Source organism: Dendrobates tinctorius, unplaced genomic scaffold, assembly GCF_039654945.1.
Source record: "Dendrobates tinctorius isolate UK_male_01 unplaced genomic scaffold, ASM3965494v1 ptg000006l, whole genome shotgun sequence".
NCBI classification, from domain to species: Eukaryota; Metazoa; Chordata; class Amphibia; order Anura; family Dendrobatidae; genus Dendrobates; species Dendrobates tinctorius.
Window position 1 is genome coordinate 3,909,165 of NW_027361674.1, and position 24,635 is coordinate 3,933,799.

At 46.7% G+C, this 24,635-nt stretch overlaps 1 protein-coding gene across 2 annotated transcripts in view; it reads left to right on the forward strand.

Moving 5' to 3' along the window:
* Positions 1–24,635, forward strand: part of TDRD9 (tudor domain containing 9) — a 320,208-nt gene that overhangs the window by 273,525 nt on the left and 22,048 nt on the right. For both annotated transcript variants that reach the window (XM_073570199.1, XM_073570208.1), the window contains exons 29-35: positions 6,936–7,085; positions 7,595–7,665; positions 7,770–7,879; positions 8,709–8,805; positions 9,794–9,929; positions 10,411–10,526; positions 13,097–13,169. In XM_073570199.1, the coding sequence (XP_073426300.1) occupies positions 6,936–7,085; positions 7,595–7,665; positions 7,770–7,879; positions 8,709–8,805; positions 9,794–9,929; positions 10,411–10,526; positions 13,097–13,169 (753 nt within the window). The remainder of the gene's footprint in view (positions 1–6,935; positions 7,086–7,594; positions 7,666–7,769; positions 7,880–8,708; positions 8,806–9,793; positions 9,930–10,410; positions 10,527–13,096; positions 13,170–24,635) is intronic.

Genomic DNA, 24,635 nt, shown 5'->3' on the forward strand with positions numbered 1-24,635 from the left:
GGAGTTTAACCGTGACTGACACCTGAGGGATAAGTAGTATTTAATTGTACTGTCTGCCATATTTATTCTTGTGCCTTAAATTATCCCCAATAGTCATTCGGTGTATTAGAGAATAATATTCCTCCATTTTCTCCCTGCGTGGAGTTTTCTGTTGTAAAATTAACCCCTATCGCCCTTAGTTTGTGTACAGTCCGTTGCTGCATCCTACGTGCCTGCAGTCTCCTCACAGTTACAAATGTCAGCCCCCCACTCTTCTGATACTAATAAAGCGTAAAGCTTAGTTGCATAAGCCTGGACTTCACCTTTAAAGGTAATCTGTCACCCTTTTTTTGGACTATGAGCTGCCGGCATCAACATCAGGGGCTTATCTACAGCATTCTTTATAAGCATGCTTTACAAGAGCATCCTCTTCTTAAACTCAGCACTCCTGATAAATTCAGTATTGGATCAATTACATAGGGAGGACAGCAGTGTGAGCAGCCTCTTCTTACCTCAGCACTTCTGGTATCCCCAGTATTAGATCAGATAGGGTGGACAGTAGTGTGAGCAGCCTCTTCTTATCTCACCACTGCTTGGCCCCAATGAAAATAAAAAAGTTTGTACTTGCCTCTCGTGCCAAATGCCGTTACTGTGATGTTGGCACTCGTTCTCCCGCGATTATGACATGTGGTGTCCGGTGCCCAATCAGCGCTGACGTCACTGTTCCCGCCTTTGGACAAATTGAACATGAAGAGGAAGTTGGGGATCAGCTGCTGCCCGGACTTCCTCCTATTCAATTTGACAGAAGGGGCGACAGTGACGCCAGTGCTGATTGGGCACCTCATGACATGACAACCGCACTGAAGCCCCGGGACCATGAGCGCCAACACCGCAGGAACGGTGTCGGCACAGGAGGTGAGTATAAACTTTTGTTTTATCGGGGCTAAGAATGTGGAATGAACAGGAGTTGTTCTAGTAGTGGACAATCGATTTAATGCTAAATCATGGCATAACCCCTTCAAGAAATGGCATTAGCGAGCAGCTTTTGCCATGGACGTGTGCATACAGATTGCTGTTCTGCGTTATATTGTTATAGGTACAGATTTTTTCCATTCTACATGACGGCACCACGAGAGAGGGGATCCGCCCCACGAGGACAGGAAACCTTCAAGATAAAAGGGGCGGCTCCTCTCTCCGCATCAGTTGGTTTCCTGTCCTCGACGGGGAACCCTCAAGATGAAAGCCTCTTGAAGATTTTGAAGAAAGAAGAGGATGCCTGGACCCGGGTCGGGTGATTAATGGCAGGCATGGATTTGCTACACCCGACGCCGGGTACCGGTAGTCGCCTCGGGGGCCATATATGCCTATGTCCCCCCTGAGCGAAGGCATGGCCACAGCCGGTAGGGCAGATGCCCAGGCGAAGCGGGATACCTTGGCGGTGGACCCTCCAAGATGACAGCACACAAAGAAGGTCCAGGGAGGCCACTTGCAGTGTTCCCTCCCTGTCGACATACAGTGGCCATGCAGCCCAGGAGACACATCGGTGCCCGGGCAGAGAAAAATGCTCCTCGGAGGCCACAGACAGTGTACCCTCCCTGTTGAAGACCAGACACCGGACCCCGCAGCGAAAAGGATACCTGCAGTCAGTGGTGGCCAGGCCATCGGGCAGGTAAGGGGTGTCTGGGGGCCCCGAAGCAAGTAGGGCCCAGGCGCTCACCCGGCCCAGGTTCGTATGGCCGCACCGGGAGGCGCGCGCGTTGGGAGCGCGCATGACGGCCGATGAACCGGAAGTGGTTGCGTGCGACCCGGAAGTAGAGCGACGCGCCGCGGGGCCTGCGAGAGGCAGAAGGTGTGCACGGTCCCGGGGGGGCACGCAGAGGCATGGGGCACGCACGTCCACACAGACACTAGCGGGGCAGGTGCGGGACCAGGTGGTCCGGAAAAAAAAAAAAGAAAAAAGGTGCTATTTAAGATCGCCAGAAAAGGCGAGCAGGCGTCACAGCACCAATTTTGAGTTGGAGGTGACTACTCGCAGCCATAGGCAGCATAATGGAGAGCCCTTCGCCAGAGCATGTGCAACCACGCCAGGAAGCAAAGGAGAGGCGGTCGTGCTCAGAGGAGAAAGCAAAGACACGCCGCAGCAGTAGTGTGAGCCACTCGGGCAGCGCACGGGCGGATCGTCACCGCAGGAAAGAGGGGTCCATAGTCTCGTTGGGAGACAGTGAAAGGACCAGTCAGCCTCCAGATCCGGTACCCGTTCTGTGGAGCGCCCGAGTGGTGAGTGAACTTCGAGAAAGTCCAGTAATCTAATGTCTGTTCTCTTTCTCTTTTCTCCTCTCTTCCCTCTCCTCCTCCTCTTACATACATTGGCGGGGTGGAGTATAGGAGGTCCCTAAGAAATGTAGAGGAAAGTCTAAAAATAGAGAATGTGCTTTATGTAAAAGTCCCGTAGAAGCAGCCTGGAACAAAAAGTTATGCCAGGAGTGCATTAACAAGACCATATCGGAGGAGACACCCTCATTTTCGGATAGTCTGAGGTCCATAATTCAGACAGAAGTTTCCATGTCAGTAAGAGCATTACAATCTGTAGATACAGAGAGGAAAACTAGGAGATCAAGCCCCTCAGGGGTCTCTCAACAAGACTCTACAGGGTCAGAAGACGACTCAAATAAGATGCAGTATTCAGGAAGTAGCTCGGACGGGGAAGATACGTTCCCAGTAGAAACTACAGATGAACTCATTAAAGCAGTTAGATCTACCATGGGGCTAGTAGAAGAGCGAGCAAAAAAGACAGCCCAAGAACTCATGTTCAGTGGACTGCAAAAGAAAAAAACGTAAGACCTTCCCTGTTAATGAGCAACTGAAAGCACTCATAAAACGCGAATGGGAAAAACCAGAAAGGAAGTCCCAGATAACGAATTCCCTGAAGAGGAGATAGCCCTTTGAGGAAGAGGCATCCTCATCCTGGGATAGGGCCCCCAAAATTAATGTAGCGATATCAAAGGTCGCCAGAAAATCTTCCCTACCCTTTGAGGACCTGGGGTTTCTAAAAGAACCGCTGGACCGGAAGGCGGACAATTGCCTTAAGGCAGCCTGGGAAACCTCGGCTGGGGCACTAAGACCCGCCATCGCAGCCACTTGTGTGGCTAGGTCCCTGAAGATATGGACAGACAACTTAGAGGATCAATTAGAACAAGGAGTTCCCAGAGAGACGATTCTGGAAGCATTACTGGCTATTAAAGCGGCGGCAGACTTTCTCGCAGAGGCGTCAGCAGATTCGGCCAGGCTAGCGTCAAAGTCAGCAGCCTTAACCAATGTAGGACGGCGTGCGGTATGGCTCAAATGCTGGCCAGGGGACACTCAAGCAAAAATGAAACTTTGCTCTCTACCATGTGAAGGAAATTTCTTATTCGGTCCGGCATTGGATGAAGTGTTGGAAAAAGCGAGTGATACAAAAAAGAATTTTCCGAAACAACCATTTCAAGCCTTTCGGCGCTCCTTTCAGAGGGGCCGAAAATTCAGAAGACAACAATTTAAAGATCGTGACAGAAACAATTCTGACAGACGATACAGAGGAGGGAGAGGCTTCTATTTCAGTAAGCCCCAAGGGAAGCCAAAAAACCCGCCCAGTGACGGTCCTTCTCAGGTGGGGGGAAGGCTCTCTCACTTCCTCCCAGCCTGGGAAAGGATCTCATCCAGCACCTGGATCCGACAGATAGTAGGGTCAGGTCTGGAGTTAAAATTCCACCACTGGCCACCACAAAAATTCATTCAAACTCCGGTACAATCATCTCAAGAAAGGCAAAAGAGCTTGGAAGAGGAGGTATTATCACTTATACAAAAACTCGTTCTAGAAGAAGTTCCAGAAAAAGAAAAGAAGGAAGGCTTTTACTCCCCCCTATTTCTGATAAAGAAACCAGACGATTCCTGGAGGACGATTATAAATCTGAAAGGCCTCAACAAGTATCTAGTAGTCCCATCATTCAAGATGGAGACGATAAGATCTACAGTGAAACTCCTCTTCCCTCGGTGTTACATGTCGGTCCTAGATCTCAAGGATGCTTACTATCATGTCCCGATCCGGCAGCAAGACCACAAATATCTCAGGGTGGCAGTCCAGATAAAATCTCAGTGGCATCAATTTCAGTACAAGGCTCTGCCCTTTGGGGTAGCAACAGCCCCCCGGGTCTTCACGAAATTAATTGCGGAGGTCACGGCACATCTCAGAGAAAAAGATGCTCTAGTAATACCATATCTGGACGACTTCTTGATAGTGGGGAAAGATTTCTCTCACTGTCGGGAACGAGTCAAGATAGTGATAGACTCTTCAGACTCTGGGTTGGCAACTGAACCTGAAAAAATCCAGGTTGGAGCCAACAATGGTCCAGAATTTTTTGGGCCTAACAATAGACTCGGTAATACAGGAATGTCGCCTCCCAAAGGAGAAAGAAGAGAAAATCAAAAATCTAATCAGGACAACATTAGGAAAGCCAACAATGACTCTGAGGAAAGCCATGTCAGTGTTGGGGTCCCTAACCTCCTGCATACCAGCGGTAAAATGGGCTCAATTTCACACAAGGGAACTTCAGTGGTGTGTGTTACAAAGCGATCTGACGCTTCAAGGGCAGTTAGAACAGAAGCTCACCATCCCGGATCCTGTACTCCAGTCACTAAGATGGTGGTTACAGATAGTCTTCTCCGAGGGGAGTACTCTGGACATATACAGCCTCCAGAGTAGTCACGACAGATGCCAGTCCCTGGGGCTGGGGAGCCCATCTAGACACCCTATGGCTCCAAGATCCTTGGGCTCAGGAGGAAAAAGATCTATCCTCAAACGAGTGGGAGCTACTAGCCATCGAAAGAGTGCTGGAAGGATTGCTGACACACCTGAGAGGACATCATGTGAAAGTCCTATCGGACAATCGTACAGCAGTTGCATACGTGAACCATCAGGGGGGCACCCGTTCTCGGGCATTAATGGAAATAGCAAGAAGAATCCTGACTCTGGCGGAACATCAGTTTCTCTCATTATCGGCCCTGCATATCCGAGGCGTGGACAACCTGAAGGCGGACTTTCTGAGCAGAAACCGCTTAAAGCAAGGCGAATGGTGCCTAAAAGAGTCCATTTTTCAACAAATTATGCAGAGGTGGGGAAAACACATAATAGATCTCTTCGCCTCAAAAACCAACAGAAAAGTTCAAAAATTCTGCTCCCTAAGGCCAGCAGACATGCCACTGGCGGTAGACGCATTCAGGATAAAATGGACATCAGGTCTCCTGTACGCCTTCCCTCCGATATGCCTCATTCCATTAGTCCTGAAGAAGATCAGGGAGGACCAAGCCAGAGTAATTATGATAGCTCCCTTTTGGCCAAAAAGGCCGTGGTTCTATTGGCTAAGAGTGATGTCAGTGACAGACCCATGGGTGCTCCCAGAGGACCACGACCTCCTAACACAGGGTCCCTTCAATCGCCCTCCGAATTCCAGGCTGCATTTGACAGCCTGGAATTTGAAAGGTCACTGTTAGAGAAGAAAGGTTTCTCAGCAAGGTTGATTTCCACCCTAATCAGTAGCAGAAAGCCAGTGACTACAAAAATATACGGGAGAATATGGAGAAAATTTTTGTCCACCTCAGGCCCAATACAGGAGGGGGAAGTACCTGTGAGGGCAGTGCTAGAGTTTCTACAAAGGGGTTTAGACTTGGGTTTAGCGGTCAGCACCCTGAAAGTACACGTCTCAGCCCTGGCAGCATTATTCAACTATGACCTGGCAAACGATAGATGGGTCGCCAGATTTATCCGGGCCTGTACTAGAGCTGACTCTGTCCCATCTCCTAAACCTCCTCCCTGGGATCTAAATTTAGTCCTATCATCTCTAACGGAAAGCCCATTTGAACCAATAAACGCAACATCAGATAAAGTGTTAACTTTAAAAACAGCCTTGTTAGTGGCACTCACATCGGCACGTAGGGTTGGGGACTTACACGCACTATCAGCAGACCCGCCATACACTCAGGTTATGGACGATAGAGTCGTGTTAAGATTAGATCCAGCATACCTCCCTAAGGTAGTGTCGAAATTCCACAGAGCTCAGGAAATAATCTTGCCATCCTTTTGTCCTAACCCCGGTAACAAAAAGGAAGAGAGATTACATTGCTTAGACGTTAGGAGATGTATCCTACAGTATTTAGAGGTGACAAAAACCATGGAGGAAACAGAGGGCCTTATTTGTCTCATATCAGGGGGCAAGGAAAGGCCTTAAAGCCTCTAAGCAAACTATAGCTAGATGGGTGAGAGAGGCCATCATACTAGCATATAGTAGTGCAGGCAGGGCTGTTCCAGAGGGCCTAAAAACCCACTCCACGAGGGCCATGGCAACGTCCTGGGCGGAGAGAGCGGACGCCTCCATCGACCAAATCTGTAAGGCGGCCACTTGGTCCACTCCATCTACTGTTTTCAGACATTACAGATTAGACCTATCTGCTGCCTCTGATCTCACATTTGGGAGAAGAGTGTTACAGGCAGTGATCCCCCCCTAAAGAGAATACAAATCTCTGTAACTCTCTCGTGGTGCCGTCATGTAGAATGGAAAAACACGGGTATTACATACCTGGTAATGTGTTTTTTCATGACACATGACGGCACCCTTATATTCCCGCCCTATTTGATCACGTCATTAGTTGGGTGTTTTGTTAGTATTATACACTCCCTTGGGGTTGGAAATTTAGCAGTATAAAATATGTATTATTTATGTGTCCACTAACCTGCGGAGTTCCTCTCGTGCTCTGTAAAACAACTGATGCGGAGAGAGGAGCCGCCCCTTTTATCTTGAAGGTTTCCTGTCCTCGTGGGGCGGATCCCCTCTCTCGTGGTGCCGTCATGTGTCATGAAAAAACACATTACCAGGTATGTAATACCCGTGTTTCGTTAACGTAATTTTTTCCTTGTTCTTTTGCAGCAAAGCAATGAAATGCTGAGTGATCTATTCTCCAGTGTTATTAAAGATGAGAGCGCACCACATGGCTTCAGCAGAAAGGGAGATAAAGCCCTGATTGACGGCCTGCTGGAAAGCTATCAGAATGATCAGTTTGGACAACCAAACAGCAAGGTAAGCAAGCGACACAAGGACTATTCTGCACCTTAGTGGCGTGTGGCTTTATCATTGACACTAATTTGCTCCATCTGGTGTAACACTGCAGGTATTTTATTTTTATTTATTTTTTTTACTATTGATCCATCTCCAATAAATCTTCACAATAGCACCCTGTCCTGGAATATTACACAATAATTATCTGCCGACCTATAGGCAGCATACTAGAACCAGAGGAACGACATGGATTCAATTATGCTCATCTCCCTATTTGTGTAAAGAGAGATCTGTCAATCATCAATGACCTAGATGGGGAGAGTGCCGGAGCATAACCTTCCAGCAAGTGCGGCACACAACCATACCCAAGAGTCAACATTAGAGATGTGTTTTTTCTACTTTTTATAGGATTGGGTGAATTTTGTTGCTCATTCTTTAAAAAGAATGTTCTTGTCTACAGGTTTCTTCTTAATAAAAATTGCTAAAGTTGATTTCCAGTGTTCGCTACGTACTCCGTATTTCTGTTGCAGGTTATTCTTCATGGCCCTTTCCATCCCTATGAGGTCGGCTTTCATAGTATGATGAGTGTGTCCAAGTTCAGGTAATTGCAGCTAAAAAAGCGTTGCAAGCATTGTGTATTTCTATCATAGGTAATTACAAATGGAGTAGGCTAGTCCATTACAATCATCTTTATTTTTTACTTAGATCGGTATGGATTGACAAAGAAAGCATCAACTCTGTTGTTGTGAACGACTCTCCAGAAGTGACTCACCAGAGGATATTTGTCTCTGCGTCACTGTCTGTAAACTCTTCCGGTACATGTTTGTTTTTTCTTTTTCTTAGTGAATGGTTTTTAAATCTGTCCATAAACACTAGATAATTGTTGCCCTCGCAATCCCTTTCGCTGTAAACATGGATCCAACAGAAGGAATCCTTAACAATATTTGTGAAGACTGACTAAAGGCCCCTTTACATTTAGCGATGCACCAGCGATCCCGACAACGATACGACCCGGTCAGGATCGCTGGTGCATCGCTAAATGGTCGCTAGTGAGCTACTACACAGGCAGATCTCACACCGATGTAGCGACGCAGCAGCGGTCGTTACTTACCTTTCAGATGCGGCGATCCTGACGTCCTCCCGTACGCGTCGCTCGTCGGCGCCACCAGGAAGCCCCCGACGAGAAATGGAGCTGCACGATCTCGCGCAATCAGCGACAGACAGCGGGGGAGCCGGTCGGAGGTAAGTATCACACATAGCGATATCGCTAGTGATATCACTGCTGCGTCACAAAATCGGTGACGCTTTAGCAATATCGCTATGTGTAAAGGCACCTTTAGACTTCATATCGTTGCGTTTGGCTTTAACCTAAAGCACACAGCCAAAAAATTAAAATGTAACTTACTCTGTAGTTACGTCATTTGTGATTTTCTATAGAGTGATCATACTACAAATGATGGTAAACACAGCATTTTCCCGATCTCTGGATTTTAGTTTTCCATCATTCGATGATCGTCCTTCATAATGATGTGGTGGGATATGTACTCACTGCAGACACTTCATTTCCATTCATCAGAATATTCCTCTGCAGTAAGTTTAGCATTGTTGCATGATTATATGGTCATTTCCTACCTTTGTTCCCAGGGTCTATGCTCATGTTAAGAGAGACATCTTTGCTTCCTTCCATCCCGGGTTTGCCAGCACTTATCAGCATGCTGTTTGCCCCTGTGATAGAGCTCAGGTATGCTCTGATTTTACGTTTGTTTTTTTTATCAATACTGGATTGTGCCTATTGTACCATTGAGCGTTGATGAATTTGTAAGACTCCGCCATGAGAAATATTTATATATATTCGCTTCTGCCAAATCTATTGTGTTGATATTACCAAAGGTGATCTAACCCCCAAATACCATGTTCGGAAAGCTGGATGACCGCTGGATCCAATAAAGTAGTCTGGAGCAAAATTTTGGCATTTTTAAGACTTGTAAATAGGTTTTCATTTGATATAAGATAAGCTATTTAAGATAAACAGAGTCTGACCTAGTAGATTTGACAACTTACTCGATAAAGTGATTTACAATTATCACCCCCTGCATATTTTACTCTTATTTAAAGGAAATGCGCCATGAGAACATGACCCATTAATTAAATCAGACTTTTTGTATTACATGTATTTTTTTTTCCTTTATGTATTAGTCTGTAATTGAAAAACAGTATTCGTAATATTGCAATTTTAAACTTGTACTTATTGTGCTTTCAAGAATAGTTTTCAGCAGACTGTCATCAGAGACAGGATGACAATGACTCGTAACTCCTATACACATTTGATAACACAGGATCCACCAATCGCCATAGGCCATGTCACAGCCCCTCCTCTTCCTTCATAATGAGCTTAGCACATGCTCATCAGATGCTTCAATACAGAACATAGTGTCAGTCAGTTCAGTGCTGCTAATGTACATGTGTTTCCTGAAACATCGAGAAGTTGTGCTATAAAGCTCCAGTGGCCAATGTGAAAATTGTAAGTTTTCTCAGTTTTAGTTTTCATGATCGTAATATGGTGGAAAAAGAATTGCCAAATTTTTAATAAATATAACACAAAAGCCTGATTTAAACAATAGACACATTCATGTGCTTGCTCCTGCAATGGAAGAGGCTCTCTTTGACTCTTTTTAGGAGCATATTTTATCATTTTCTTTTATAATTTATTCTCTCTGAAATCTTATTAGAGTCCATAAGAACAGAAGAGAATATACAGGCGTCCTTTGCGGTCTGGGATGGCAATACCGTAACCTTGCAGTTTGGCCTGAACATGACATTGAATTGGCTTTTGACGTCTGCTTCAAAGTGGATGACTTAGTGAAGGTAGGCTGGTGGAAAATGGATTTTCTGCTTCTATAGTGACACCTATAGTTAGATTTTCCAGGAAGAAGACAACCACCAATGTTTCTGCTCTCAAAACCCAGGACACGTTTGCAGGTGTGTACTGTCTGTTGTTATGATGCACTTGAGAACCTGTGTAGCAGTTGACTTCCTGCACTTGTAGGGAGTCATTTCCTGCACTTGTCGGGAGAGCACTCAGGCTGCAAAAGACTCTTTTGGATCTCCCAATTGGTGTGACTGTGAGTGAGATGACCAACTTCACTTCTGACAGCAGAAGAGGGTTTTGCCTCCTGCTGAAAACACATGAACACACGGCCAAGCTGAACACTCGGGTGTATGGGGGGAGAGAGGAGGGTATAGCTGTCAGCTGACCATTTGTATTAGTCAACTATCTCGTGTGTCACCTCCTTTGATCTTGTCTGGAAATGCACATTGATGCACATCTGTTCTTGTCTTTTTACAGATAAATCAGATAAGATCCACTGTTAACAAGATAGTTGGTCAGAGTTTTGATGGCACCACCGGTAGGAGCGACAGGACAGCGCGGCTTCAGGAAGTTGCCCGAGACCATCTGCTAAAGTAAGCCTATAGACAGTGGGAGCCGCTGTTCTTGTTTCTTACCTTTCCTTAATCGGTGACTATTTTGGTTGATTGGGTTAAAATACGTCATTCATATCTAATGAGTACAACATGTCCTAATTAAATAGGCCTGCAGCCACTTTGCTTTGGGACAGGTCACTAATTATTTTAATTATTGGATTATCCTTCCACTGATGGACTATTGACTGACACAGTTCGTACTGATGTTGAATGATATTCTCCGTGATCACAATTAACTTTTTGCTTGTTGAAGAGGCTCAGCTTTTTATTAATTACAGAGAGCCAAAAATAGATTGGGGCGTTGGCAGAGGCATAGCTAGGGTTTTAGTTCAGGGGGGGGCAAAACTTCTGAGTGGGCCCCTGACCAGAGAACCTCAGCAGATGACCGCGCTGTTGCCAAAAATAATATATATATATATATATATATATATATATATATATATATATATATATATATATATATATATATATATATATAATGTGTGTGTGTATATATATATATATATATATTTTCCATTATTGCGGCGTCAGCGCAGCCCTCCAGTGCGCGCCACAATAATGTAAGAGAGAGCGTCACATGACGCTCCCTCTCCCATCATTACTCTCTTCCTCTGACACACAGCGGGTACGCGATGATGTCACCTCATCCCGTCCCCGCTGTGTGCCGGTCTGATTGCCGCGCAGCTCCTGAGATCAGAGCAGAGCCGCCGCCGAAATCAGCGTGGGAGCGAGGATAGTATAGTTTTTTTAAAAATTTATATAGTGAGTCCTGGTTGCATGATTATTATACCCCGTATGAGGAGGGGGCAGCATGATGCCCCGTATGATGGGGGGCAGCATGATACCCCGCATGAGGGGGGCAGCATGATACTCTGAGGGGGCTGCATTATATTCTGAAGGGGCTACATTATATTTTTTTTTGGGGGGGCTGTATTATACCATATGAAGGGGGCTACATTATAGAGAAAGAAAGAACAGAGAGAAAGAAAGATTAGAGGGAGAAAGAAAACCGAGAAATAAAGAACAGAGAGAGAGAAAAAAAGATTAGAGAGAGAAAGAAAGACGGGAAAGAAAGAAAGAGAACAGAGCAAAAGAAATAACAGAGGGAAAGAAAGAACAGAGAGAGAAAGAAACAAAGAGAGAGAAAGATTCTATAAAGATACTATAGCAGCCCGACTCCCATTGTAGTGCCCACCTGAGCCTCCCAGTGCAGGACATATCATGATCCACTCACATGGCCGACATCCTCGAGTCCAAGGCAATCCCGCTGTCGGAGGAGACGGTGATGGATCTGAAGCATTCCCTGAGGTGCCTCCATGGTTCCGTCACAATCTCCTCCCGAAATTACCTTATTTCCGGTCAGCTTCCAGCACGTCACTTTCGGTGGAACGTCACGTGCAAATTTTAAAGTGCTCCTCGGGGCTCTGTCGTGTACTCCTGTGTCCGCGGGAAAAGTAAGCTCCCGAACGGGGCAGACATTCTCTCAAAATCGAGACGGTTGGGAGGTATGAATGCTCCCCACCATAAACCTTGTACACTCATAGCTCCGCACACCTCATACACACGGTTCCGCTTTCTATGCCTCGTACACACACTGCTCCGCTCCGTACACCTCGCGCACACACGGCTCCACTCAGTACACACATGGCTTCACTCAGTAAACCTTGTATGCATGCGGCTCTGCTCCGTACACCTCGTACACGTGCGGCTCCGCTCCGTGCACCTCGTACACGCGCGGCTCCGCTCCGTGCACCTCGTACACGCGCGGCTCCGCTCCGTGCACCTCGTACACGCGCGGCTCCGCTCCGTGCACCTCGTACACGCGCGGCTCCGCTCCGTGCACCTCGTACACGCGCGGCTCCGCTCCGTGCACCTCGTACACGCGCGGCTCCGCTCCGTGCACCTCGTACACGCGCGGCTCCGCTCCGTGCACCTCGTACACGCGCGGCTCCGCTCCGTGCACCTCGTACACGCGCGGCTCCGCTCCGTGCACCTCGTACACGCGCGGCTCCGCTCCGTGCACCTCGTACACGCGCGGCTCCGCTCCGTGCACCTCGTACACGCGCGGCTCCGCTCCGTGCACCTCGTACACGCGCGGCTCCGTGCACCTCGTACACGCGCGGCTCCGTGCACCTCGTACACGCGCGGCTCCGCTCCGTGCACCCTGTAAGCCCCTCCTGACCCCACACAGAAACTTCCCTTCATCCAGCACCATGAGAACCAGCACAGCACAGTCCTGCATACACTGAGACTGAGACCCCTGATCATGTGACCTTGACTCCTCCCCCTCCTGTGACCTCATCACAGGTCCTATGGCCGGTCGAGAAGAGAACATAGGGCCAGAGCAGGGAGATGATTGATTCTCCCTCTCTGCCGCAGATACAGTTAAGTGTAAATCTGGATGGGCCCCCTCAGAGCGTGGGGCCCGGGGCGACCGCCCCCTCTGCCCCCCGGTAGCTACGCTACTGGGCGTTGGTCATTATTAATTAGTAATCCCTCTTCCGTTGTGTAACTTGATTGCCTTTTTGTAACTTTTCTCCCGTCCGCAGTTTATTCCAACAGGAGAAACCTCGAGAAGTTATCCCTGCAAATTGGTACGAAAACATGTACCAGTGGAATCAGGTAAAGTGTCATTCCTGTGCAATGTCAGGCACTAACATCAGCTCTCATATCTTTCCTAGAAAGTAAGCTGGGCATCGATTCTACAGTACGGCCCCAACAAGACCAGCGTGGCCATATTTTTTTCATTACAAGGCCATTGGTTGGTGATGTGGCATCAGAAACTAAATACTCTCCCTCCCAAATACACTTTAGATAGCCGTTTGTATGAGCGCAGACTCAGGCTTTTTTTTTTTTTTTGATTGCCAGCTACCTCGCCCATATACAGGAACGTTCACTCTCCATGTGTCATCTTATCTCTATGGCCTCTTTCACACTTCAGTCTTTCGACGTCAGTCGAAATCCGCCCTTTTTTCCCTTCACCCATGACAGCACCACTTGAGAGAGGGATCCGCCCCGCCAGGACAGGAACCTACTGCGATATAAGGGGCGGCTCCTCTCCCCCGCTTCATTTGGGTTCCTGTCCTGGAAGGAACCCCACTGTCGGCGGTGCCTGTCATGGGCGAAGAAAGAAAAAAAAAAAAAAAGGGAACCCAGCCCCGTCTCGGCGCGGGAAGAACAGGTGGTCTTACCTGTAGCGCTGGCCGTCGGGTGCTGGATGCACAGTCCCCGGGCCCTTCGGGGTTCCGGGTTCGTGTGGGCGCTGGTGGGATCCCCAGTGACTGCGGGAAGCCCCCACCGCACTGCCCTCCCCCCGCGGCATCTGACGGGAGCGACGCGGGCGCTTTCTGGCCACTGACGTCAGCGGCACAGAGGATTATGGGTGCGCCGGCTGACGTCAGCACCAGGCGACGGTGTCATGGCGCCCAGTGCGACGCCGGACGGCTTTTTCTGAAGGCAGTCGGCCGGCGGTCGCAGGGGGAGGGAAGACAGCTGATCGGAGGCCACTCACAGGACGGAGGCATATTTAAACGAGGCACTGTGGCGGGGCAGACGGTGCAGCGATGGAGTCAGAGCAGGAGAGGTCCATGTCTCTGCCGCCCTCACAGCCCTCCGGCCGCAAACATGGAAGCCGCCCTAACAATAGACTGGCAGAAAGACCTCTGTGCCAGTTGTATTCAGCATACTATGGCGGAGGAAGCGCCTAGTTTCGCGGCTAATCTAATATCAGCCCTTAGGTCGGAGATGGAGGGTTCAATTAAGACCCTATTGGAAAAAAAGGAGGAAAAGTAGAAAGGATCCCCCTAGTTCTCCCTCAAATTCCTCTTCGGCCTCGTCCCAGTCGGAACAGGCCTCCTCATCAGACTCCTCAGACAGTGACACGGGGTAAGCCATGTTTTCCGGTGGAAGACACAGATGCCCTCCTAAAGGCCATTAGGACAACAATGGGCCTACAGGAAGACAAAACTACAAAAACCCTAGAAGATGTTATGTTTGGGGGTCTCCAGGAGAGGAAAAAGCGTACCTTTCCGGTGAACGAAAAGGTTCAGGCGCTTATAGAGAGAGAATGGAGGAAACCCGAAAAATCAGGAGCTCTTCCCTCCGCCTCTAAAAAGTGATACCCTTTTGAGCACAAAGACGCAGAGATATGGGACAAAGTCCCAAAAATAGACGCAGTGGTATCCAGGTCTTCTAAAAAATCAGCCCTGCCCTTGGAAGATTCAGGGGTTCTTAGAGACCCACTAAATAAGAAGGCAGACTCATATCTGAAGCATGCATGGGAGGCAACAGCAGGAGGACTAAAGCCGGCGATAGCGGGCACCTGCACGGCACGCTCCCTCATGATCTGGCTGCAGCAGTTGGAGGAAAAATTAGCATCAAGGGTCCCAAGAGCGAAAATATTGGCAGATATGTATCTCTTGCATGGGGCAGCAGCCTTTTTAGTGGACACCTCGGCGGATTCTATGAGGTTAACGGCCAGAGCAGCAAATTTATTTAATGCTGCTAGGCGAGCACTTTGGCTTAAAGGCTGTCCGGGTGACCTGCAATCTAAGGCTAAGCTGTGCTCTCTCCCCTGTGATGGGAGATTCTTATTCAGAAAGAACTCGGACGACATCCTGGAAAAAGCAAGCGATAGGAAAAAAGGCTTTCCCAGGTTCCCAACAGAGCAGAGGAGACAGCCCATTCGGAGTGGCGGAAGTTTCAATAGGGGGCGTCCTCCGGCCGATAGAAGAGATGTGAGGACAAAAGGAAAAAGGAGTCAGGCTTTGTTTGTTGGAGGTACCTCCACCTCAAAAAAATCACCACAATGACGCCAGTATTCCAGTGGGGGGGGGAGATTGGCACTCTTTTCCCAGGCCTGGGAAAAGATCTCCTCCAATACCTGGATCCTAAGCGTCTTAAGAGAAGGCCTGAAAATCCCCTTTGTTCACCAACCGAAACCAGTGTTCGTAGTTACCCCCTTCAGAAGAGCGGCCGAAGAACAATTGGCCTTGGAAGCAGAGATCCTGAACCTAGTAGACAAACAGGTCCTTTATGAAGTCCCAGACACACAGAAGGGAAGGGGGTTTTATTCATCACTTTTTTTGATCAAGAAACCGGACCAATCATTCAGGACAATTATAAACCTCAGAGGACTCGATCGGTGGATAAGGAATCAGACCTTCAAGATGGAGTCGGTGACGACGGCCATAAAGCTACTACATCAAGACGGCTGTAGTCGATCTGATGGACGCATATTATCATATCCCTATCCATCCAGATTACCAAAAATATTTGAGGGTAGCACTTTATATCCAAGGCGTACTGAAACATTTCCAGTTCACAGCTCTTCCGTTTGGTATATCCATAGCCCCGAGAGTTTTCACCAAGGTCATAGCGGAGGTAACAGCTTTCCTTCGCATTCAAGATACAGTCATAATACCCTATCTGGACGATTTCCTCATAGTGGGCAACTCCGAGGACCAATGTACTGCGCAGTTAAGCCAGGTGACCGACACCTTACAAGAATTAGGGTGGATATAAATTTCAAAAAATCAAAACTACAACTCCTAAAGCAACAGACCTTCCTAGGATATATCCTGGATTCAGAATAGCAGGTGTGTCTGCTTCCGGAGGCCAAAAACGAGAAGGTGCGGAACATGGCCTTGTCAGCCCGAGACCAGCCTCAGATGACGTTGAGGAAAGCGATGTCTCTACTAGGCACTCTGACGTCCTGTATTCCTTCGGCCAGGTGGGCTCAATTTCATACCCGTCAACTCCAGTGGGAGACTAGCAGCACAAAGATCGCTAGGAGGGCGTTTAGAAGGAGGGTCTAGAGCTTTCACTACAGACCAGAGACTCTCAACTGGTGGCTGGACAGTACAAATTTGGCTGCAGGAATACCTTGGGATAAACAGGCGACAGATGTAATCCTAACGGACGCAAGCTCCCTGGGGTGGGGGGCACACCTAAGGGGTCACATAGGCCAGGGGTCCTGGACACCTCAAGAAAAGAGGGCATCCTCCAATCTCAGAGAATTATGGGCTGTGAACAAAGCCCTAACCCACTTCCTTCCCCTACTCGGGGGTTGCAAGGTCCGCATCATGTCAGACAACAAAGTGACGGTGGCATACATCAACCACCAAGGGGGGACAAAATCATACTCCCTCATGAAAGCAGCAGATGACATCCTGGGCAAGGCGGAGCAACACTTACACTCCTTAACAGCCTTACACATAAAAGGGGCAGAAAACATAGAGGCCGATTTTCTAAGTCGCAATACCCTGAAGCAGGGGGATTGGGTCCTAAATTGGTCCATTTTTCAAATGATAATGCAGCTTTGGGGGGAACCAGTGATAGACTTCTTTGCCAACAGACACAACAGGCAAACACAAAGGTTTTGCTCCCTAAACCCAAGAGAAGATCCATGGGCAGTGAATTCTCTGCACATTCAGTGGGACGTCAAGTTGGCCTATGCGTTCCCCCCAGTCGCTCTGATCCCAACAGTGGTCAAAAAGATCAGGACCGATCAAGCCAGAGTAATTCTGATAGCCCCATTTTGGCCAAAAAGGCCCTGGTTTGCTCTACTGCGGAGAATGTCCGTCTCCGATCCATGGGTTTTGCCTGAGATCCCGGACCTCCTAGCCCAGGGCCCGATATTCCACGCGCAAGTCAAGGGATTCCATCTGACGGCGTGGAATTTGAAAGGTCACTTTTAAGAGGTAAAGGGTTCTCCCCGGGGTTGGTAGCCACCCTGCTCAAAAGTAGGAAACCGGTGACAACTAACATCTACGGCAGAACATGGTATAAATTCCTACAGTTCCTAGGCAAGCCGTTAGAACAAGAACCCCCGATTAGTGCCATCTTAGAGTTTTTGCAAGCAGGTTTACAGCTAGGGTTAGTGGTAAATACACTTAAGGTTCAGGTATCTGCACTAGGGGCACTCTATAACTGCAACTTGGCAGCAAATAGATGGATAGCCAGATTCATCAAATCATGTCATAGGGCTAAACCTATTCCAATACCAAGGATAGCTCCATGGGATTTAAACCTAGTATTAGAGGCCCTCACGAAAGAACCATATGAACCATTACATCAGGTCCCTGTAAAATTTCTGACCCTAAAAACCATCATTTTAGTGGCCCTTACTTCAGCCCGTAGAATAAGCAACCTGCAGGCCCTCTCAGTAAATCCACCCTATACACAAGTTTTTCAAGACAGGGTGGTGCTAAGAACAGACCCCGCTTATCTACCTAAGGTAGCGTCGGATTTCCATTGGGGTCAGGAGATTATCCTCCTATCCTTCTGTGATAATCCAAAGAATCCAGGGGAAGAAAGGTTCCATAGTTTGGACGTTAAGAGAGCCCTGCTAGAATACATATGTCACCAGCCACTGGAGGAAGTCCCAGTCCCTATTCGTAGCTTTTCAGGGTGCCAGGAAAGGCTATGGGGTTTCAAAAGGGACTATTGCTAGATGGATTAGGGAAGCCATTAGTGTAGCTTACTCAGCTAGTGTTATCCCGATTCCTGACGGCATCAAGGCTCATTCCACCAGAGCCGTGGCGACCTCCTGGGCTGAGAAAGCAGAGGTATCGGTTGAACAGATTTGTAAGGCTGCTACCTGGGCCTCACCTTCCACCTTCTTTAAGCACTATAGATTAAATCTATCCTCCTCTGCTGACTAAACCTTTGGTAGAAGGGTGCTGCAAGTGGTGGTCCCTCCCTAAGGTATCTCGAAGTCTCCAAAAGTCTCTCAAGTGGTGCTGTCATGGGTGAAGGGAAAACCACCATGGTTACTTACCGGTAGCTGGTCTTTCCGGAACCCATGACCGCACCCGTATATCCCCCCCCCTTTTCACTGTATGGGTGTGCACGTTTAGTAGGGTGCATTTGTGTGATGTGGTGTTGGATTAACATGTTACTAACCGGGAGGTCCTCTCAATGCTCTGTAACCCAACTGAAGCGGGGGAGAGGTGCCGCCCCTTATATCTCAGTAGGGTCCTGGCGGGGCGGATCCCTCTCTCAGGTGGTGCTGTCATGGGTTCCGGTAAGTAACCATGGTGGTTTTGGAAAAAAAACTTTTATTATAGCTGTCCTACTTTTCGACGTAGACAAAAAACGTTCCTATGTCCATTGTATCTGGCCAGCGGAAAAAGAATTTCCGACGGATCCATCGAACGACTGCTGAAACATGTGGCCATCCGTCGCTAATACAAGTCTATGAGAAAAAACGGATCTAGCTGCATCAGTTGCTGTATCCGTTTTTTTTCACAAAATGACGGATTGTGACTGATGGCAAAAAGCTGATGTGTGAAAGAGGCCTTAGAGGTAATGTAAGGGAGTTTATTATGAGTGTCCCTTTAGTGTATCAGTGTCTGTAAACATCACGTGGGCTGCCTTATACTTTGCAGCTTTGCTACTATAGTTTATGTTGGAAAAGCTCTTCCTGGATCGTTAACATCTCGGAAATTTAGTCGTAGCAATTTTCTGATAAAGTGCCATGTAGACAAGATTATAAGAAATATTCCCATGGGCAGGATGCGCAGCGTAGTCTCCGCTATGGTATTGTGTGCTGAAAATCCTCTGTGTCCTTCAGTAGCGGTATTGTGGGTAACATTATCATGCGCAGTTGAGAAAATCTGCAGCATAAAACACAGGGCTGTGGAGTCGGTGCTCATTTTGGTGGAGTCAGTATAAAATGGACCGACTCCGACTCCTAAAATATATAATAAATTGGGTACAATAATTCAATGCAGAATGTGCTGAATATTTTTTCATAGGAATTTGAGAAAGTTATGAAATGTCCTATAAATGGCTGTTCTATTCCTGATCGGCTACATTCACACACAGCATTTTTCCTGCGTTTTTTGAGGATACGTTTTTCAGCTGCAAAAGCAGATCATTTTTTTAAAAAACCGCATCACCTGAAAGGTTTTTGAGCACATAGATAATGTTTTCAATAGCAAAAGCAGATTAGAAATCTACTCTATCCATTTATCCATATCTGTCTATCCATATCATATCTTATCTGTACCAAAAAGAATGAAAGCCGGGTAGCACACAGACTAACACTCCTTTTTTTTTTTTTTTTTTTTTTTTAAGTACCAATCAGGTACACCTCATAGCTGCCCAAAAGGAAGCCCAGTAACACATCAACATCAATTGATAGTTGGAATAAATAGACTGCATTCATCACCACATCTTCTTAAGGTGCAGGCTTTATTTTCAAGTGTAGGGGTGTGCAGTATGAGGTTCTGCGGAACAATATGAGGTTCTGCCCCCCCTAGGTTTGATCCTGGCTACGCCCATGGTGTGAATGTAGCCCGAGGATCTAGGCTTTGTCTTAGCTGAGATAAGTCATAGTGTTATACACACTATATACATAATATTTATATATATATATATATATATATATATATATATATATATATATATATGTATATATATATATATATACATACAGTACAGGCCGAAAGTTTGGACACACCTCATAGTTTTCTTTATTTCCATGACTATGAAAATTGTAGATTCACTCTGAAGGCATCAAAACTATGAATTAACATGTGGAATTATATAATTAACAAAAAAGTGTGAAGCAACTGAAAATATGTCTTATATTCTGGGTTCTTCAAAGTAGCTACTTTTTGCTTTGATTACTGCTTACTTTGAAGAACCTAGAATATAAGACATATTTTCAGTTGGTTCACACTTTTTTGAAAATTATATAATTCCACATGTGTTAATTCATAGTTTTGATGCCTTCAGAATGAATCTACAATTTTCATAGTCATGAAAATAAGGAAAACTCTTTGAATGAGAAGGTGTGTCCAAACTTTTGGTCTGTACTGTATATATGTAATCAATATTACATAGTGTATTACATATTTACAGTTTATTAGTTTTTTGTGTTCTAAAGTTGTATTCCAATAAATATATATTATGTTCTATCTAAATGTCTTGATTATTGTATCATAAAAATGATTAAATGTCTGATGTTCACATTGTACTACAATAAATTTTTCACTTAAATATAAGCAATATATGTCGGAGTCGCAGGTTTGGCTTACCGACTCCACAGCCCTGGTCAAAACGATCGGCGATAGGGATTTGACATCTGCAGTGGGTCAGATCAATAGGTTGAATTCACGCTTTGCAATGCAAATTTTTTGCAATGACATTTGCAGCCTTTTTTTGACGCTCTGGGTGGCTGCTGCAAGTTTTGTAGTCCAAGGGGTCGATCAGGTAAGGTGACTTGACAAGCAGGTGCGACCCTACAATTACCCTAAACAGAGTTCGGAGTTGTGTAGTGACTGATTAGTGGTGTTTAAAGGGTTATTCCATGGAATAGATAATATCCGGCAGCTTGGACCCCACCGATCCTGAGAACAGGGCTGTTAAATGCCCTACTGGACACGTTAGTGTTGTTCCCCAGTGATCACCTATACTATGCATAGAGGATAAATTGCTAAGGTAGAAGTTTTGACATTTTCTTTCCTTGTATTATTTTTTTTGTTTTGTTTAGGTTCTTTTGTGTTATTTTAGAGAATATTTTCTATATTTCCCCACGTGTGTAATGATGTACTTTGTTCAGAAATGGAGAGCATTTGCAAGGCTAAACCAGGTCATCAGACTGGATTATGCATGTGACACTTGGATTTGGCATTTTTTATTTTAATCTTCAGTATTGCCAGGAGATGCCGTTATCAGAATTCATTCAATTTCACAAAGTAATCCTCTTGCTTTGCTGGGTTAGCATGTCCTTCCAATTCTCCATCAAGGCAGGATTAACTCTCAGGGGAAAAAAAATAAACTGAAAAAACCCTGCACTTTCATACACAGCTCACAGCTATCGGATGAGGAGTGACGCGCTTTTAATATGCATTTCCTAATTATTTAGTCCTAGGGCACATAAATATGTGTAAGTAGATCATTGCTCCCATACCGGGGTGACAAATCCTTTGGCTGCATTTAAACTTCTGAAATCTTCTACTTGACGCTGGAAAGGGGCAGTAGTGCCGAGTAAAGGGAATAACATGGGCATCACACAAGACACTGGCTCAATAAAGAGCAATAATTAGTCTGTGCCAGACTGAATGACAAACTGCGGCCATGGGCTCTCCTTGGCTCTGTGCCCTTGCTCTGCAGCAAGAGCTATGGTCCAAAGCATTGCATCTGCTACAGCATCACTAGAGAGGTTACACATTATGTAACTGGTTATTTTTTATTTTTTTGTGTGCATATAAAATAAAAGCATAAAATAAATGTAAGGGAAGTATATTTAAAGGGAACCTGTCAGCAGGATTGTGTACAGTAACCTACAGACAGTTAATAAAATCCATCTTGTGGTTGCTGTTTAATATTTATTTTCAGTTTTGAGTTAATGATCTGCTCGTTCTCTAGGGTGACCTATGGGGGGGGTCTTTATGTGGTGCTCTGATTAGGTGCTCGTGTGTAGCTCCTGACAGATCACTGATCCCTCAGTGCCCTTCACCGTAGTTTACATAATAAATCTAATATATAAAGCTCAAGTGTGTGTATGTGTGTGTGTATGTATGTGTGTATGTCCAGGACTGGCATCCGCACCGTCGCAGCTACAGCCACAAAATTTGGCACAGTCACATGTCTGGACCCCAAGAGCGTCATAGGCTATGTTGTGAGGCGAAATTGTAACCCCGCGCGTTCCAATTCACCAAACAATTTTGCCCCTATCTACATAATGGGGAAAACATGTGTCAAGCCCCACCCCTCATTATGATGTCATAATGGTTGCCATGGCGACGCTGATGTCATCATAGGTTGCAAGCCCCGCCGCTCATTATGATGTCATAATGGTTGACTATGGGATGGAGGATGTGTGATGGGTATATGTGCACTGGACTATGGGATGGAGGATATGTATGATTGGTATATGGGCACGGGACTATGGGATGGAGGATATATATGATGGGTATATGGGCATGGGACTATGAGATGAAGGATGTGTGATGGGTATATGGGCACTCGACTATGGGATGGCCAATATGTATGATGGGTATATGGGCATGGGACAATGGGATCGAGGATGTGTGATGGGTATATGGGCATGGGACTATGGGATGGAGGATGTATGATGGGTATATGGGCACTCGACTATGGTATGGAGGATATATATGATGGGTATATGGGCACGGGCCTCTGGGATCATGGATATGTATGATGGGTATATGGGCATGGGACTATGGGATTTAGGATAATTATAATTTGCTATAAGTAACCACAGTTAGTTACTATGCCCGGGCAGCGCCAGGCTCTTCAGCTATCATTATATATATTTAAAAAGAAACAAAATCCCCTTCTGCCGGGGCACTTGCGCTGCACAGCGCCATGATCACATCAATATTGTTAATTTAATTATTCTTATTGTTGGTATCTATCAATTCCTAAAAAAAAAATAATAATTTTTAAAATGGCGCCTGCGCAGTAGCAGTTATTGGCGAACCGATAGCTGCTATTGCGCAGTGGCTGGCGCACCATTTTGCTAGAATAAAAATTAACAATTGCCCCTTCCAAGATGGCGCCACTTGCATCTATTGGATCACTGATAAATGCTACGGTGCAGTCGTGGCCAGCTCCATCTTAGTGGAGACAATTTTTTTCTCTAGCAAGATGGCAACGCCTACGCAGTAGCAGCGATCCAATAGCTGAATCTGTGCAGGCGAGGCCGGCACAATTTTCAAACCGTTTTTTTTTTTTTTTTTTATTGGAATTTATGGATACTATCAAAAAGATTAATTAAATACAACAATATGAATGTGATCATGGTGCAGCACAGGCGCTGTCCCCTGCCTGCAGAAGGGGATTTAAAATAATATAAATATATATATATCATATTCAATATGTAAACTGGGGGGCAGATCACTGAGGGATCAGTGACCTGTCAGAAGCCATACCGGTTAATACCTAATCAGAGCACCATATAAAGTGTGAGCCCCACATGTCCTCCATATGTATATACAGTGTATGCCCCACATGGCCTCCATATGTAGATACTGTGTGAGCCCACCACATGGCCTCCATATGTATATACAGTGTGAGCCACACATGGCCTCCATATGTATATACGGTGTGGGGTATAGAAATTGCAGGATACCGCCACGGACAGGATGCAAATCAAGAGTTAAGGTTTTTATTAAACAGTAAATGTACTCCACGCAGGGAGTGAGGGATTGCAGAGGGATAGTAGGAATGGGGCAGAACTGGAAAGGAGGAAGGATGGGTAGGGACGAACAAAAGTTTAATATGAAAAGGGGTGACACTTATCAGACTGTCTTCTGGTGTACGGCGTTTCAGGGTTCCAACGGTGACAGACGACAGCGGCGCGTGTTGTCTCAGTGTTATCTATGACAGGCAGGGATCCAACGATGGCACAGACATCAGCGACACTTGACATCTCGACGCAGTCTCTGAGAAGCTGGTAGTTTCCGGTCCCTAATGGTGTCTGGCACGGTATGGAGTCCAATGTGTGGTACCGCTGGAATGAGCTCTCACTCCGCGGTGTGTACAAATCCTCGTTCACTAGGTCCTGGCCTAGCCTGTAGTCTCTCACGGCGTTCTACTAACGTCGCGGTCTGTGGCGTCGGCCCTGAGTCACCTAGCGGGGAGGTTGGCGGGAACCTGTCATTTGGTCGCCTACCAGCGATAGACCTCTTTGCCGGGGTCTGTAGGGGTGGCCTGCGCAAATGAGATGCTCTGCCTTCACAGCGGTCACAGTGCCTGTCCTGCCACTCAGCTTTCCCGCGCGGGATCTGCTACTTTTCCCGCGTGCAGCACTATATAGTCCCGCCTCGCTTACCCTAGTCACATGACCCGGTTCATCCAGCACTCTAGATCCCCCCCCCCCCCGCAACATGGGTGGCAGTTCCGGAACGGGAGTGTATAAGTTACCCCTGCTCTGGTACTCCTCCTTACATTACCCCTCTTCTAGCTCGCCATTCTACAGGCGAGAGCTCCTCTATTTCACGCCGGCATTCTTCCAAGTCTTGTACTATCTGTTGCTAGACAAACTGATCTTGAATGTAGGGTATAGGGGGTACACCTGCGGTGGAACCTTCGGAGCGCCGTAAAGCAGAA